General features: G+C 59.4%; 1 protein-coding gene across 1 annotated transcript; it reads left to right on the top strand.

The window, feature by feature from the left end:
* The first annotated feature begins 12,351 nt into the window (after positions 1 to 12,351).
* LOC100614054 (tryptase delta) lies at positions 12,352 to 15,299 on the top strand. The gene is given in 5 exon segments (XM_054668628.1): positions 12,352 to 12,879; positions 13,033 to 13,204; positions 13,314 to 13,579; positions 14,576 to 14,739; positions 14,987 to 15,299. Coding segments are annotated over 5 exon segments (849 nt in total). The 5' UTR covers positions 12,352 to 12,797; the 3' UTR covers positions 15,152 to 15,299.
* Positions 15,300 to 18,708: the final 3,409 nt, after the last annotated feature.

Consider the following 18,708-nt stretch of genomic DNA (forward strand, 5'->3'; position numbering starts at 1 on the left):
GAGAATGGTCGCCGGGAGCCCCAGGGCTGCCCGTCACGAGCCCCTACCCCACGCTTCCCACGAGCTCTTCTCCCCGCCCCTGCGTCCACTGCTTGTGCTTTGCCTAGTTGTTTGCTTTGAGACGGGATCTCGCTGTGTCATCCAGGCTGAAGTGCAGTGGTGTGATCAGGGCTCACTGCAGCCTTAACTCCTGGGCTCAAGCGATCCTCCCATCTTGGCCTCCCATATAGCTGGGCCACAGGAGTGAGCCGCCACGCCCGGTTAATTTTTGTATTTTTAGTAGAGAGAGGGTTTCGCCATGTTGGCCAGTCTGGTCTCGAACTCCTGACCTCAAGTGATCCGCCTGCCTCGGCCTCCCAAAGTGCTGGGATGACAGGCGTGAGCCACCGCACCCGGCCTGAGTTTGAGATTTTCAAATTCATTTTGAGGACTTTCTCTACATCAATAGGTGAGCCCTCTGCGTCCGGCGAGTGTTGCATTTTATCCCGGGCTCTTGTTTGCATTTTATATTTGAACATGATTACACTCAGGAATGAAATGTGGGGCTGTTCTGGTTGAAAACAACTCTCTAAAGAAACATTCACTCTTTCCTTCCAACTGTCAGATGCAGAGATGTGCATTTAGTCTCCCGAATCTCTGCAAATGACCTCTGTCCTCACAAGGGGTGCACTCGACTCCCAGTGCCCTCTCCAGCCCCACGTGACCTCTGCCTCTGCAGCCCCTGGAGGGCCCATCCCTCGGCTCCTGTTCTGCAGGCTCAGCGTCTTGTTAATGAAGATGGACCTGGAACTCGGGCCCTCCTTCCTCCCTCTGGCCCATCCCACCTTCTAGGGATCACAGAGACAGCGCGGGGTGACCCCCAGGGAACACTGAGCCCCTAGAAGCACTTCCACACGCCCACTGGAGGTTTTGCGGGGTGGGAGTCGGAGGGATGAGACCCCGAAGGGAAGCAAGACGGCCCCTCAGGACAGGGCTGCCGGTGTAAGGAAAGGTGGACAGCAGGGGCCGGTCACTGGGTGGAGGGGGAGGGCGGGCTCCAGCCCCAGAGCTTCCCAAATTAGATCTAAGATCCCTGGAAAGCTCAGTGAAGCTCAGCCCAGTGACACTGGCAGATGTGAGCGTCAGCTTCAGCAGGAAGGGTCTCTCAGGACGTGGCAGGCAGGCTGCTGGCCAGGGCTGCAGCCACCTGGGTTTTGACTGGGACGGGGGCACCTGCTCCAAGGTCACCCACGTGGCTGCCGGCAGGAGGCCCTGGTTCCCCGTCACAGGGGGTGTGAGGCGGAGGGCGAGTGGGGGGACAGGGTTCCCACCAAGGGGACAGCACCCAGGTGGCCAGGCCACCGCGGACAGAAGCAATCCCAGGTCTCCCAGGGTCCTGGACAACAGGAGACCCCACCAAGTTGGGGGCAATCACCAGGGCCAGGCCCCCCTCCCCGTTCCTCAGTTGGCTCTCCTGTCCAATGGTCGGGGGAACGGCGCCATGTCACAGGACTGCTGGGGCTCAGGGGATGGTGCCTGGAGCTTCTTCCTCCCCAGCAGGCCTGCAATCTGGGTCGTGTGGAGCACTCTGCGGGGAGCGGCGTGCTGGGGCACAGGCAGAAAGACGGGGTCCCCAGTGCTGCAGGTGAATTGAGTTGGGACAGGTGAGGGCCCTGAAGTCCCCGCCTGTGGGGACCTGGGGACAGCCCTAGAGGTCAGGACTAGAGGACCTGGTTCCATGAAGACCCTGCCCCTCAGGCTCCCTCCCCACTGGTGACATCGCCCTGTTAGGGGCACCCTGGGCCGGAGACTTGTGGCTCAGACCCCGCTCCCTTATGTGGGGTAGGACTGTCCTGCCTCCCCTGAGGCGCCCCCTCCAGGTGTGCGGCTGCCGTGAGGGAGGAGGGTGCCCGGCCGTGGGTGCACTGCTGGCCCCGCATGCTGGTGTTGTCCTTATTGGTCACCAGGAAAAACACTGAACCTCCAGTTCTGAGCTTTGGCTACCCCACGTGCTGGCGTGCAGGAGGCCACGTCTGTGCCCGGGAGGCCACATCCTGGTGGGTGGTCAGGCAACTCCCCCCCACCAGTGCCTCAGTTTCCCCACATCAAAGAGGGGATCCCTGACCTAGAGGGTCTCAGCCGGACCCTCCAGCCTGGCCTGTGATTTGGATCTGGGGAGGGCGGCAGGAAAGTCCCGGGCGCTGCCCAGGGCCCCTAATCAGCTGAGTCATCAGGCTGGGGCAGCCAGGACGGTTAGGAAGGGCCAACCCAGGCTGGGCCGTGAAGCGGTGCCCATCTGATCTGCCGCGCGACCACAGGACTTGCTGCCGGATGTGGGGACAGGGACTTCTCAAAGGGTGGTTGTCACGAGGGCCTGAGCTGTCTCCAAAGGGCTGCTGGGCCTGGAAGTATTTCTGTGTCTTTTCTTTATTTAAAATACACTTATTACTTTAGGACAGGTTTAGATTTATGGAAAAGTTTCGAAGATAGTATAACAGAGCCACCCGCATGCCCCGGGCCCGCTTCCCGTTCTTCCTCAGGAAAGGCTCATTGGCCATAACGGACGAACCAGCACGATTCGTTACGTTAACTGAAGCCCGGGGCTTACTTGGGTTTCCTTACTCTCCTTAACCTCCCGTTCCTGTCCCAGGTCCTCACCCCGGATCCTCCTGTCTCCTCCGGCTCCTCTTGGCTGCGACCGTTTCTCTGGCTTCCCTTGCTTTTGACCATGTTGAGGAGGGTTGGTCAGCGATTTTGTGGAGTGCCAATCAATGGGGATTTGTCTGACGTTGTTCTCATGCTTGGCCTGAGGCCGTGGGTTTTGCGAGGAAGGGCACGGAGGTGAAGTGCCTTCCCGCCCGTGTGGTGGGGTCGCGTGGGGTTGCATGGCGTCGCGAGCCGTCAACCTGATTTACCCCCGGCTCAGGCATAGCTGGTTCCTCACCGTGCAGCCCCTCCCTGCTGGCCTCAGTGCTTCAGTGTTTGGAAGGAAGTTCCCCTGAATAGCCAGGTGGGGGTTGGGGGTTCCACTGTGCCCTGCCTCCATGAGAGGGGAGGGCTGTGACATTATTTTGAATTCTGCGTGGAGATTTGTCTCTTCTCCCCACTTATTTACTTATTCAACTATTTATTTATATCAGCATTGACTCATGGATTTTTTTCTCTATCTTATTTTATTTATTTTTTGAGACAGAGTCTCACATTGTTGAGGCTGGAGTACAGTGGCACCATCTCGGCTCACTGCAACCTCTGCCTCCCGGGTTCAAGCGATTCTCCTGTCTCAGCTTCCTGAGTAACTGGGATTACAGGTGCCTGCCACCATGCCAGGCTAATTTTTGTATTTTTAATAGAGATAGGGTTTCACTCTGTTGGCCAGGTTGGTCTCGAACTCCTGACCTCAAATGATCCGCCTGCCTCAGCCTACAAAGTGCTGGGATTACAGGTGTGATGCCGGCCGGCTCATGGATATTTATCTTATACTTTGGTTATAATCCAGTAACATTTTATTTATTTGTTTAGAGACAGGGTCTCACTCTGTTGCCCAGGCTAGAGTGCAGTGGCGCGATCTCGGCTCACTGCAACCTCCACCTTCTGGACTCAAGCAATCCCCCTGCCTCAGCCCCCCAAGTAGCTGGGAGTAGAGGCATGAGCCAACACACCAGGCTAATTTTTGTATTTTTTGTAGAGATGCGATTTCACCACATTGGCCAGGCTGGTCTTGAACTCCTGACCTCAGGTGACCCACCCGCCTCAGCCTCCCAAAGAGCTGAGATTACAGGCATGGGCCACTGTGCCCAGCCATAATCCAGTAAGATTTTATTTTTATTTTTCTAAGAGACAGGGTCTCACTCTGTCGCCCAGGCTGGAGTGCAGTGGCGCAATCTCGGCTCACTGCAGCTTCAACCTCTTGGGCGAGAGGATTGCTTGAGCCCAGGGGGCCAAGGCTACAGTGAGCCCTTGACTCACAGCCAAGGCTGCAGTGAGTAAGACCCTGTCAAAAAAAAAAAAGAAAGGAAGGAAGGAAGGAAGGAAAGAAGGAAGGAAAGAAGGAAGGAGGGAGGGAAAGAAAGAAGGAAGGAAAGGAAGGAGAGAAAGAGAAAGGAAGGAAGGAAGGAAAGGGCGTTATCCGGTAGCTCCGCCGTATAGCCAGTCAGCCCTGAAGTAGCTGTGGGCATCCTACCGAAATGTAATTCTCAATCGCCAAATCCAAGTCCATCAGCTCTCCCAACAATGTCCTTGGATGGAAAATGTCCTGCCTAGGATCAGGAGGCACGCTGGGCTCTGGAACGGGTCCTCGGTCTTTCCTCAGCTCCTCTGACCCTGAGACCCTTGAAGATTTCGGGCCATCATTTTGTGGAGCGCTCCTCAAACCGGGCTGATATTTTTTCACGATTAGATTGAGGGGATACCCGTTTGGCAGGAGCATCACAGGCCCGGCTCTGAGGTCCGCCTCCTGTCAAGGGCGTGCACGACCGACTTCTCCAGTTGCTGGGACATCCACTGTCATCTCTTGAGCAAGGGGCATCTGCCCGGCTTCTCCCCGGGAAGCCGCTCCTTCCCCTTAGTGATGACTGCGTGTTTCGTGGGAAGATTCCTTGAGACCCTGTAACTAGCCAAGTTCTCATCAGACTATGTATTCATTTGCTTATTTATAACTGTATAGACTCATGGTCCCCTGTTTTATTCAATTATTTTAATTTCTTTCTTTTTCCCAATCATTTTATAATGTGCAAACTCGCCCTGCTGCGGACACTGGGAGCTCCTGCGAGCTGGCTTCTGTGTCGTCTGACATGTCTCCATCTCTGAACTTTTCCTCCTACAAGATTCTTCTGGGCTCCTCTCGTATCCGCCTCTGCGCCAGGCATTCCTCCAGGAGGCCCAGCTCCTGTCGGTGGCAAACGGTATTTAGAGACCACGATGTAGGTGAAGGGACTGCCCATCGCTCTTGGGTGTTACTTCTCACAGCCCTCCTCAGGGGACAGAGCACACGCACGCACACACTTGATCCATGCACTCACACACATGCACATGCGTGCACACACTTGATCCATGCACTCACACGTGCACACAGATGCACACTCACACATGCACACACCTGCACACACTTGATCCATGCACACTCACAATGCACTCACATGCATGCACATGTGTGCACACTCATGCACATATGCACACACACGAATGTTCACATGCACACACGCACACATATGCACACACATGCATGTACCTGATGCACACACACATGCACTCACACACGCACATCTGTGCACTCAATGCACATATGCACACACGAATGTTCACATGCAAACACGAACACACATGCACACACATTCACACTCACACATACACACACATACACACATACACACATGCACACTCACACACAGGCACACTCACACACTGACACACACACACTCCCACGTGCACATCTACACGGCCATATCTATAACGAAAACCATGAGCTCTCACAGTGCCTCAGCTGTGATTCCACCCCACAGGGCTTACTCTGCGTTTCTCCTCTCCCATCAGGCTGCCTTCTCCAGCAGTGGGGAGCTGGTTCCACCCCCAATTCACTGATCTCATCATTCCCCCGTGTGCCCCCCACTCTGGGCCAGTGTGGCTGTGGCGCCCCAGGTCCACCCTGGGACCTGCCCCATGCTAGGCTTTAGGACAGAATCTATTGGAGGGAAAGGGAAGGGGTGGGGTGGAGATGTGAGCAGAGCTTGACTGTTTAAAAAGCTTCTGGCCGTTTCGGTGGGTGTGTAGTGGGCGCTCCCTGCGGCTTCACTCTGCGGTTCCCCGACGGGACCAACCTGATGAGCCAGGCTGGCCACGGAGCGTGGGGGTGCCGGAGCCCAGAAACGGGACCCCCCACCTCCTAGTCCTTGCCTTCTCTGCCCTCAGGGTGACTCGGGAGGGCCTCTGGTCTGCCAGGCGCATGGCTCCTGAGGGCAGGTTGGCGTCATGAGCTGGGTCAAGAGCTACAGCTGCGGGGACTGGCCAGGGGTCTACACCCTCCTCTCTGCCTGGGTGAGCCGGCCCCACCGCCGCATCCCAGCATCGGGGGCTCAGGCGGCTCCCCAGGCCCCCTCCCGGGGGACTTCTTCCTCCTCCTCCAACTCGTCCTCCTCTTGGCTGTCTCCTGCATCTGGTGGCTAAGTGACCTCTGGGCCAGCCTCAGTGGCTCTTCCTCCCCCGACCTCTGACCCTTGGCCCCTGACCTGCATGAGCCCCTCCAGCTCCCTCCTCCCAGAGGAGTGGAGGGCGATGGCCACAGCCTAGGCCTGGAGGCAGACCCCGCTCCAGGCCTGCACAGCCCCGGCTCGCACCCCAGTGCAGCCTCTTCTCCCCGTGGGGAAACTGAGGCAGAGAGGGCGCCGTTACCTGCTACGGTCACACGCAAGGCCTATCCCAGCCCTGGAAGCTCCAGGGCTCTGAGACCCGACCCAGCGGGCAGGTGGGGTGGGCGGGGCAGCTGACTCCTCTCCGCCCCTTCCTCTCCCCTCCCCGCACCTGCCCTGCCCCCTCCCCGCCCCCGCACCGCCCTCCCGCAAACGCCCCGGCTTCCTCCCAGCGCCTGCCTCGGCCGCGCCCGGGCTCCGCTTTGCATGGTCAGGGGCCCCCTCTGCTGGAGACGCAGGGAAGTGCAGCGCTCCGGAGGGAGAGAAAAGTCGGTGATCGCTGCGTAGAAAATCCAGGAATAATGGACCCTGGAGTAATGGACTTAGCAGGGCTGTGACATACAAAAGCAATATGCAAAAGTATTATTGTGTTTCTAAATGCCAGCCATGAATATTGGACGATAAACGCGAACATCCATACCCTTTGCTACAGAATAAAAAAATCAAACACCAGGAATACATTTAAGGGAAGGCATGCAAGATCTCTACACCAAAAAGTACCAACATTGCTGGGAGGAGATTTCAAAGCCCTACGTAGGTGGAGAGACAGGAACACGGGCCATTTTCATCACCCTAGAGGTTTCCTCACCTCTTGGTCACCTGCCTGAAGGGGCGGGGAGTAGACACCCTAGGGTGATACGTCTTGCTTTGGGCCATGGTTACACAGGTTTGGCAATCATCACAATTCATTGGACTGGACATTTCAGGTCTGTGCATTCTGTTTATTTAATTTGCTCTCAATAAAAAAATATATCTATACATTCAGTTCCCACTCGGACATACAAAGGGACTGGAAGCCAACCTCACAACCACATCGGAAACGCTGGGCCAACTGAAACGCAGCTGAACAGCCTTCTGAGAACCGAGCTCACGGGACAAAGCACTGCCCCCAAACCGGACAGACCGGTGACTACTCGGGAGGCTGAGGTGGGAGGATCACTTGAGCCTGGGAGGTTGAAGCTTCAGCGAGCTAGGATTGCACCCCTGCATTCCAGCCTGGGCAACAGAGCAAGACCCCATCTCAAAAAAAAATTTTTTTTAACTCTGCTTTACAAGAGACATTGTTAAGAGAATGAAAAGACAAGCCACAGACTGGGAGAATATCTCTGCAAAACTCATATCTGATAAAGGATGATTATCCAAAATATACCAAGAACCCTTAAAGTCAACATTAAATAGAACAAGCAACCCGGCCGGGCAGGGAGTCACACCTGTCATCCCAGCACAAGCAACCCGGCCAGGTGTGGTGGCTCACACCTGTCATCCCAGCACTGTGGGAGGCCAGGGTGGGCGGATCACGAGGTCAGGAGATCGAGACCATCCTGGCCCACATGGTGAAACCCTGTCTCTACTAAAAATATAAAAATAAGCTGGGTGTGGTGACACACGCCTGTAATCCCAGCTACTTGGGAGGCTGAGGCAAGAGAATCACCTGAACCAGGGAGTCGGAGGTTGTGGTGAGCCAAGCTCACGCCACTGCACTCCAGCCTGGTGACAGACCGAGACTCCGTCTCAAAAAAAAAAAAAAAAAAGAAAAAGGAAAAAGAAAACAAGCAACACAATTAAAAAGTGGGCATATCAGATAAATCTAACAAAGAGATTGAAAGAATTAAAAAGAAAAAAAAGTGGGCAAAAGATCTGAACAGACACTTCACCAAAGAAGATATAGAGATGTCAAATAAGCACCTGAAAAGATGCTCAGCATCAAACGTTATTAATTAAATTAAAATAACAATGAGATACCACTACACACCCGTTAGGATGACTAAAGTCCCCAAGACAGACAATACCAAGTGCTGACAAGGAGGTGGAGCAACGGGAACTCTCATCCACTGCTGATGAGAAGGCAAAACGGTACAGCCACTTTGGAAGACAGTTTGGCAGTTTCTTACAAAGCTAAACATACTCTTACTATATGATCTAGCAATTGTGCTCCTAGGTATTTATTTACCCAAGGAGTTGAAAACTTATGCCCACAAAAAAACCTGCATGTAATGTTGATAGCATCTTTACCCATAATTGCCAAAAAGTTGAAGGAACCAAAATGTCCTTCAAAAGGTGAATGGGTAGAACAACTGTGATACATCCAGACAATGGACTATCATTCAGAGACAAAAAGCAATGAGCTGGCCGGGTGCGGTGTCTCATGCCTGTAATCCCAGCACTTTGGGAGGCTGAGGCGGGCGGACCATGTGGTCAGGAGATTGAGACCATCCTGGCTAACACAGTGAAAACCCATCTCTAAAAAAAAAAAAAAAAAAAAAAAACAGCTGGGCATGGTGGCAGGTGCCTGTAGTCCCAGCTACTCGGAGGCTGAGGCAGGAGAATGGCGTGAACCCGGGAGGCACAGCTTGCAGTGAGCCGAGATCGCACCACTGCACTCCAGCCTAGGAGACAGAGCGAGACTCCGTCTCAAAATAAATAAAATAAATAAATAAATAAATAAAAGCAAGGAGCTATCAAGCCTTGAAAAGACATACAGGGGCCATAACTGCCTACTACTCAGTGAAAGAAGCCAGTCGGAAAAAGTTAATAGTGTATCGTTGATAGTGGATAAGTCAAAACTTCAGAGACAATGAAAATATCCGTGGTTTCCAGGGGATGGGGAGAGGGAGAGGCAGTGGAGCACGAGATTTTGAGGGCAGGGGATGTATTCCGCATAATACGGTAATGGTGGACACATGACTTGTGCACTTGCCACGATCCACAGAATGTACAACAGAGTGAACCCTCATGTAAACTGTGGGAGTTCGTTAGTAATAATGTATCAATATTGTTCATCAGCTGTAACAATGCACCCACAGTAATGCAAAATGTTCATAACAGGAAACTGTGTGGGGGGATGTGTGTGTTGGGGGGGATACGATCTGTACTATCTGCCCAGTTGTCTGTAAACTTAAAACTGCTCTAAAAAATAAAGTGCATTAATTCCAAAACACCACACAACTTCACGTGCAATTTCACCTTGCAACAGCCTGCTTTTAGTCTCCCCGGATCCTTCTGTTACTGTAGCACACGCCGCACCCTTGTGTATTCCATAAACCACACGATACCTGCACTCGCTTTGCTGTTGTTGCTTCAAACTGCCAATTCTCTTTCAAATATTTTTTGAGAGAGAAAACTGTCTTACACAGTCACAGCTGTTTCCATTTCCAGAGCGTATCTTCCCTTAGTCTAGGTCTAGATTTTCATCTCTTATCATCTTCTTCCTGCAGAACTTCCTTTCACATTTCTTTTTTTCTTTTTTTGAGACGGAGTCTCCTTCATTGCCCAGGCTGGAGTGCAGCGGCGGCATCTCGGCTCACGCCAAGCTCCGCCTCCCGGGTTCACGCCATTCTCCTGCCTCAGCCTCCCGAGTAGCTGGGATTACAGGTGCCTGCCACCACGCCCGGCTAATTTTTTGTATTTTTAGTAGAGACAGGGTTTCACTGTGTTAGCCAGGGTGGTCTCGAACTCCTGACCTCAGGTGATCCACCCGCCTTGGCCTCCCAAAGTGCTGGGATTACAGGCGTGGGCCACCACGCCCGAACATGATTGATTTTTTTTATTGGGAGGTCATCCTTTTTCATGCCTGCTTTTTCTTTTTTTCTTTTTCTTTTTTTTCTTTTAGACACGGTATTGCTTTGTCGCCAGACTGGAGTGCAGTGGCACGATCTCGGCTCACTGCAACCTCTGACTCCCTGGTTCAGGCGATTCTCCTGCCTCAGCCTCCCCAGTAGCTGGGATTACAGGCACGTGCCACCACGCCCAGCTAATTTTTATATTTTTAGTAGAGACGGGGTTTCGCCATGTGGGCCAGGCTGGTCTCGTTCTCCTGATCTCATGATCTGCCACCTCGGCCTCCCACAGTGCTGGGATGACAGGCGTGAGCCACTGCGCCCGGCCACCTGCTCGTTTTTGAGTAGCCCCCGGATCTCGTGAATACTGTCTGGAGTGTTTTGTTGCGTGCTGGGTTGTGTTATATTCCTTGACATCATTTTGAGATGTGTTCTCACAGGCAGTTAAGTCACTTGCCATCATTTGGATCCGTCTGCGCTTTGCTTTTCAGCTTTGTGAGGGGGGGTCCAGAGAAGCCTTTGGTTTCGGGATAATTTTCTCCCCTAGTACCCTTCCATACCCTTCCGAGGACTCTCCAACGCCTGCCTCCGACAAGGTTTCTCCACTCAGCTGCTGGGAACACGCGATATTCCCAGCCCTGCGTGCACTCCCGGACTCCTCCGCCCCTCTCATCTGGTGGTTCTTGTTTCCGACGCGGCTCCCACGTCTCTCTGCATCTCCGGCACTCGGCCGAGGACGCCGGGGGGAACCCCCTGCGGATGCCCGGAGCTCTCCGTGCAGTTCTCTGCCTCGTGAGTCATGGCTGCCTGGGCCTCTGCACACGCCAGTGTCCGTCTCCCCAGCCCAGCAAGCTCCTGGGGCTGAGTTTCCCATCGCTGCCCTGAGTCTGGACGCGGCCACTGTCGTCTCACCCGGCTGCCCACCCTTCTCTCGGGGACACTGCCCCACGTGGCCTCTTGCCCAATGTCTGTCAATGGCCTGGGACCCCAGCCCTGCAGCAGCCTCAGGTGAGCGGCCGGGGATCGTGGCAGGGTGCCCAGGACGCGCCCTGATTGGCCCAGTGTGAGCCAATCAAAGCACTCGCATCCCCATGGTGCTGATGGGTCCGCCTCCCAGGCCTGACCCAATCGGAGCATTCCTAGGAGGAGCGGCCCCAGAGCCCTCTGCACACCACAGCCCTGGTGTCCCCGTGTGTCCCTGGGTTCTCCCAGCCCTGGTGTCCCCTGAGTCTCTTCTTCACCGTCAGCCCTGGTGTCTCCCGTGTCCCTGCCACACCCTCATCCCTGGTGTCCCCCGTCACCCCATCCCCTCACCTCCTGGGCTCCTGAAGGTCCCATCTTGTGGGCCTCATTCATGGAACCAGGACGGGGCAGGTGGAGGCCTCTGGGGAGTTTGTCCAGAGAATGGAAGAGAAGCAGGGTCATGAGCAGGAGCGGTCTGGGCCACCCCTGCCTGTCCCCCGGGGGATGCAGCCCGGAAGGAGTCCAGATGGATATGGCCCCGCTGTGCAGAGTCAGCCCCAAACCAGGCTGGTCCCAGGCAGGGTGGGGGCAGGAGGAGCCCTGGAGTGGCCCTGTGTTGGGGGTCGGGGGGCAGGCAGGGGGTCCTGGGGCTCAGAAGGGGAGGAGGTGGGCTGGAGGCGCCAGTGACCAGCAGGCCCTGGGGAGTCGGGAGGTGGGTTGGACAGACCTGCAGGGACAGTGTCAGCGCTGAATGGAATGGAGAGCACAGGGAGCTGGGGCCGGGGGCAAGTCCACAGGGAGCTGGGGCCGGGGGTGAGAGCATGGGGAGCTGGGGCTGTGGCTGGGACTAGTCCATGGGGAGCTGGGGCTGAAGTTGGGGTTGAGTCCAGGGGGAGCTGGGCTGGGTCTCCTGGGGTTGCACCTGCACTCCTGTCTGCTTTTCCCTCTGCGGATGAAGCTCAGATCCCATGATAAGGAGGCACCCGCAGACCGGGGGACCTGCATGGGCAGCCCCAGAGGTGGACATTGAGGACTCGTAGGAGGACTTGGGTCTCATACGGTGGGTGGGGAGCAGGGCCCCTTCCTGGCTGAGGACACTTGGTGCTGTCCCCTCTCAAGGCTGTTTCCCCATCTGACAAAGGGGTCTCATGTGAGCCCCCAACCAAGTGAGTCGAGGAGGGCTGGCCCCACCCCCGTGGATTCGGAGTCCATAGGAGGGGTGTCACCCATCATGTCCCCACCCCGTGGGCACCTTCCCGTCTCTTGGAGGGTGGCCCATGGACATGAGCTCCTCACCCCGTGTCCCTCTTGGGGAAATAGGTTTCAGGAGCGACGGGTCTTGTAGCCTGGGGCAGCCAGGCCACCTGGGTGCAGCTATGCCTGAAGGCCTCCTGGCACCGAGACAGGGGCAGGAGCAGATTCCACCAGCGGGAAGGTGGTGCGTTCTGGTGCTGGGATCCACCAGCTGACAGGTGGAGCTGCGAGCCTCCAGTGCTCAGCCCTCGGTGGGGCCTGCCTGGCAGCCCCACACACAGAGGGCATCGGGGTGGCGGGGGCACGTGTTACACGGGGGCCCTGGGTCTGAGTCATCCACTTCCTCCGAGTCTGGATGGGAGGACCCCGCACCTCTCCTCCGCCCTGTCCTGATCTAGAAGGATAAATGGGGAGGGGAGAGCCCGCTGGGTAGAAGGAAAAGGGAGCGGCCAGGGTAAGTCCCCACTCTCAGAGACCCTGACATCAGCGTCACCTGGAGCAGAGTGGCCCAGCCTCAGACTCAGAGCACCAAGACCCAGGCCCGCAGGCCTGGACCCACCCCGGTCCCCCCGTCCCAGCTCCATTCTTCACCCCACAATCTGTAGCCCCCAGCCCTGCCCTGTGAGGCCCGGCCAGGCCCACGATGCTCCTCCTTGCTCCCCAGATGCTGAGCCTGCTGCTGCTGGCGCTGCCCGTCCTGGTGAGCCTGGCCTACATGGCCCCTGGTGAGTCCCAGCCGGGGTCCACCCTGCCCCTCATCACATTCCACAGGTCAGGGCCTGGGTGGGTTCTGGGGAGGCCGCACTGGCCCCCACACAGGGAAGGGCTGGGCCCAGGCATGGGGCTGCTTCCTGGTCCTGGCCTGGCACCTGCCCCAGCCCCAGGCCAGGCCCTGCAGCGAACGGGCATTGTTGGGGGGCAGGAGGCCCCCAGGAGCAAGTGGCCCTGGCAGGTGAGCCTGAGATTCCGCGACCCATACTGGATGCACTTCTGCAGGGGCTCCCTCATCCACCCCCAGTGGGTGCTGACCGCGGCGCACTGCCTGGGACCGTGAGTCTCCTGGGGCCTGGAGGGGTGGGCAAGGGCTAGATGTGAGCCCTGGCTCCCGGGTGCTCCTGGGGGCTGCCCAGGGCCCTGAGTGGGATCCTCCACTGCCCAGGGAAGTCAAGGATCTGGCCGCCCTCAGGGTGCAACTGCAGGAGCAGCACCTCTACTACCAGGAGCAGCTGCTGCCAGTCAGCAGGATCATCGTGCACCCACAGTTCTACATCATCCAGACCGGGGCGGACATCACCCTGCTGGAGCTGGAGGAGCCCGTGAACATCTCCAGCCACATCCACACGGTCACGCTGCCCCCTGCCTCGGAGACCTTCCCCCCGGGGATGCCGTGCTGGGTCACTGGCTGGGGCAACATGGACAATAATGGTGGGTGTTGGGGACAGCGGGAGGCCGGGCCAGGTGGGCACCAGGTCACAGCCACAGGCCAGTCCGTGGGGTGACAGGGTCCCTCAGGGCGGCTCAGGGAGGGGGACTCTGGAGGCCAGGATGGATGGAGCAGGCGGTGGCAAGAGGCAGCAGGTGCCCTGAGCAGAGACGGTGAGTCCAAAGGGCCTGGGTGTCCCCCACCCCAGGGGTTTGGAGAGTCCCTTAGCACCTCCGTGCCTCGGTTTCCCCTTGCCTGAAAGGGTGCATCAAAAGTTTGTACGTCACGGACTTGCTATGTGGAGAGAGAAATCACACGGGGGTCTTGCTGGAAGAAGAGAGACCAGTGCTGGGATGCGACCTGCCTGCCCTCCATCCCTGTGCTGCGGACAAGGCAGGGGCCTGGGAATCGGGGTCACGGCAGTGCTGTGGGGGGCTGGACGAAGCTCACTGTGACCCTCCACGAGGCACGTTTTCACTTCTAGAAGGCCTTGTCCCCATTTTATCCACAATTCAGAGCCGAGCTTTGGGGTACAGCCTGAGTGGCAACCCTGGGCTGTGACCTCTGGGTCACTCAGAAGGGGCCTGAGCCACTGTCCTGCTCTTCCACCCCACGCAGAGGGGAAGCTGAGCCCAGCGCCCTGTGTTCCCCTCGGCTGGGGCCAACCGTGGACCATGGGCCCAGCCCAGACGCAAGTCAGCTGAGCCCAGGGGGAGACACGGGTCGGGCTCTGCACCCCCGTGCCATGGAGCCCAGCTTGGCAACCTCCAGGGCCCTCCCATCCCTTCCCCAGATGGGGCTTAAATGAGGCCAGGGACCCAGGACCAGCCTCAGCGGAGGGGCCTGGCCTGCATTCACCGCCCCTTCCCCGGGGCTGCAGGCACAGAACAGCACTGGGCCCATGGTGCCATCTCCCCTGCCCGTGACTCTGCCACCAAGTCCACGAAGCAGCACCCAGCCGGCCCCAGACCCGGCTCCACGCCCCCCTCCGCCCCCAGTGCACCTGCCGCCGCTGTACCCGCTGAAGGAGGTGGAAGTCCCCGTAGTGGAAAACCACCTTGGCGACGCGGAATATCACACCGGCCTCCATATGGGCCACAGCTTTCAAATCGTCCGCGATGACATGCTGTGTGCGGGGAGCGAAAAGCACAACTCCTGCCAGGTGGGTCCTCGCGTCCCCCACCCCAACCCCCGGAGCCTGGCCAGCGAGCGCATCCCTCATCCTGACCCCCGGAACCTGGAGCCTGGCTGGCGAGCTCGTCCCCCACCCCAACCCCCAGAGGCTGGAGCCTGGCTGGCGAGCGCGTCCCCCACCCCAACCCCCAGAGCCTGGAGCCTGGCTGGCGAGCACGTCCCCCACCCCGACCCCCGAAGCCTGGCCAGCGAGCACTGACCTCTGACCTTCCCAGGGTGACTCTGGAGGGCCCCTGGTCTGCAAGGTGAATGGCACCTAGCTGCAGGCGGGCGTGGTCAGCTGGGAGGAGAGCTGTGCCCAGCCCAACCGGCCTGGCATCTACACCCGTGTCACCTACTACTTGGACTGGATCCACCACTATGTCCCCAAGAAGCCCTGAGCCAGGCCTGGGGTGTCCACCCGGGTCACTGGAGGGCCAGCCCCTCCTGTCCAAACCACCACTGCTTCCTACCCAGGTGGTGACTGCCCCCCACACCTTCCCCCATCCTGAGTCCCCTCCCCCACCCTGAGCCCCTTCCCCTTTCTTGAGTCCCTCCTCCATCCTGCCCCCTCCTCCATCCTGAGCCTCCTCCCCAACCCTGAATCCGCCCCTCCTGGCCCCTCCGGCCCTCCCCTGCCCAGGCAGCTGGTGGTGGACACCCATCCTCTCTAGTGCTGACTCTCATTAAAGTGCATGATGGAAAGCAGGTGTGGCCGTCACTGTGTTTCTGGTTGTGGGTGTCACGGGAGAGGAAGGGTCTAGGCATGTCTTGGGGCAGCTGCAGGAGCTGCGGGGTCCTGGACCCCGAGGCACAACTAGTCACTGTGGGGCGGGGCCTCCTCAGCAGCCCTGGTCGGCGAGTGGGGGCACAGGTGGCTCCCGGTTTGGAGGAGGAGCGATTAATTTCGGTCTCCTCCCGGCAGAGGGAGGCGATTTCCCCGTCAAACACGGAAGCCTGCCGTGGCCACACTGAGGGTGTGAGTGCTCGGCTTCCCGTCTGGGTCTTGGTGTCCTGTGAGTCGCACAGATCAGCGGCTGCAAGGGAGGGACTCTGAACGCTGCGAGGGCAGAGCAGGGTCCAGCGGGGTCCGGCTGGGCGGGGACGTGGCTCGGAGGACTTGGGAATGGCACTGATCACTGCCCCCTGCCTGTCTTAGAAAGCCCAGGGAGCCAGGGCAGTGTGGGAGACCCAGGAGCCCCCTGGGAGGTGGCGGGATGCAGCTGGACCCTGGACCCCCGCCGAGAGCGCCCTGGGACACGGGCTGTGGTCACGTCCCCTGAGGCCCTGGGCTGCGTCCAGCAGGTCTCACCCTGGGTTTACAGCAGCCGGCAACCTGGCCTGGGGCTCCCCGCTTTCTCCCAGGAAGGGAAGCATGAGGAGTGTCAGAGGCAGCCAGCTCCCCGGGAAAGAAAGGGCAGTGCCCTACCCGTCCACACCCCGGGAGTCTTTCCCCCACTGCCTTGAAGTGCGGTGACTCCCCCAGCTGGGGCGCCCCACCTGCTCTGCTCTGCCCCACTCTGGAAAGACCAGGGGCGTGGGAGAAAGTATAAACCCAGATGTGGTTTCTGCGCAGAGGCTCAGAGCCTGGGTTTGCCCTGAAGCCCTTGCCCTGTGGGGGTCCCCCCCACCCTCATCCCCGGGAGTGACAGGCAGGGCGGGCGAGGGCAGGTGGGAGGGTGAAGGCCAGTCCCCGAGCCGCTCACCTGCAGAAACTTCTGCGGAGGAGCCAGGAGCCTCCCCAGACCCTCCCTTTTGACCTTCCACCTCTTCTCTGCCCTGCAGAGGTCCTGAAAGCACAGGGGCAGAGGAGGAAGCCCCTGGTTTTGGGGGCCCGGGGGAGCGGACGCCGGAACCACACACTGACCTGCAGCCTGGGGTCTGGGCGCTGAGTCTGCCCGGTCCAGGTGCAGAATGAACACGGGGCGGAGGAGGGACGGGGCCGTTCTGGGCGTCGCCTGCCCCTCAGAGCACTGCTCTCCCTGCCCACACTGGCCTGGCCCTTAAAGGAAGCGCCCCAGGAAGGCACCCCATGCGGAGGCTGGGCCTCTCGCGGCCGTCCACTCCCGTCTCGCCCTGCGTGGTGGTGTCTGAGCTCTGGGACCCATGGCGACGCCCGGTACAGGAGGGAGTCGGGGCAGGAACCTAAACCTAACCACTGCCCTGGGAGGCCAGGGCCCGGGGACGCGGAGGCCCCAGCACAGGAGCGGCGTGCAGCGTGCCGGCCTGGGTCCCCCGAGCCCCCACCCACCGCACCTCCATCTCCAGTGACTTTCCTGCCTCGGTTTCCTCATCTGGAACCTGGCATTGAAGCAGCACCTGTGAGTATCTCCCCTAGAGGACAGGAAACGCACTTCCACACAGAGCCCGGAGACCCACGTCCACACACGGCCCGGAGACCCACGTCCACACACGGCCCGGAGACCCACGTCCACACACGGCCCGGAGACCCACGTCCACACACGGCCCGGAGACCCACGTCCACACACGGCCCGGAGACCCACGTCCACACACGGCCCGGAGACCCACGTCCACACGCGGCCCGGAGACCCACGTCCACACACGGCCCGGAGACCCACGTCCACACACGGCCCGGAGACCCACGTCCACACACGGCCCGGAGACCCACGTCCACACACGGCCCGGAGACGCACGTCCACACGCGGCCCGGAGACCCACATCCACACACGGCCCGGAGACCCACGTCCACACACGGCCCGGAGACCCACGTCCACACACGGCCCGGAGACGCACGTCCACACACGGCCCGGAGACGCACGTCCACACGCGGCCCGGAGACCCACGTCCACACACGGCCCGGAGACCCACGTCCACACACGGCCCGGAGACGCACGTCCACACACGGCCCGGAGACCCACGTCCACACACGGCCCGGAGACCCACGTCCACACGCGGCCCGGAGACGCACGTCCACACACGGCCCGGAGACCCACGTCCACACAGAGCCCGGAGACGCACGTCCACACACGGCCCGGAGACCCACGTCCACACACGGCCCGGAGACCCACGTCCACACACGGCCCGGAGACCCACGTCCACACACGGCCCGGAGACCCACGTCCACACAGAGCCCGGAGACCCACATCCACACACGGCCCGGAGACCCACGTCCACACACGGCCCGGAGACGCACATCCACACACAGCCCGGAGACCCACGTCCACACACGGCCCGGAGACGCACGTCCACACACGGCCCGGAGACCCACGTCCACACACGGCCCGGAGACGCACGTCGACACACGGCCCGGAGACCCACGTCCACACACGGCCCGGAGACCCACGTCCACACACGGCCCGGAGACCCACGTCGACACACGGCCCGGAGACCCACGTCCACACAGAGCCCGGAGACCCACGTCCACACACGGCCCGGAGACCCACGTCCACACACGGCCCGGAGACGCACGTCCACACACGGCCCGGAGACCCACGTCCACACACGGCCCGGAGACGCACGTCCACACACGGCCCGGAGACGCACGTCCACACGCGGCCCGAAGACCCACGTCCACACACGGCCCGGAGACTCACGTCCACACACAGCCCGGAGCATGAATGTTCTCAGCATCTTTATTACCATAGCCAAAATGTGGAGGCCTCCAACAGGAGGTGGCTGAGCAAACCGCACCCGGCTGCAGCTCGGAATGCAAATCCATCCCACAGAGACGCCACACACTCTGCTCTTTCTTTGCTCTTTAATCAGACAGAGACGCAGCGAGGCCCCCACCCTCCCTTCCCCGGCCCCTTCCCCCCGCCACCCTCCCTTCCCCGGCCCCTTCCCCACCCCGGCATCAGGGAGGTCCTGGGCGCTGAGGAGCCAGAGAAGCTGGGCTCAAGCCGGTGGCCTGCAGCGGAGGCCGAAGCAGAGATCGCTGGGAGGAGGAAGGTCCTGGTCCCTCCTCAGCCGACCCAGGTGGGAGCCCAGCCCGGCCTGC

Source organism: Pan troglodytes, chromosome 18 (assembly GCF_028858775.2).
Source record: "Pan troglodytes isolate AG18354 chromosome 18, NHGRI_mPanTro3-v2.0_pri, whole genome shotgun sequence".
Taxonomy (NCBI): Eukaryota; Metazoa; Chordata; class Mammalia; order Primates; family Hominidae; genus Pan; species Pan troglodytes.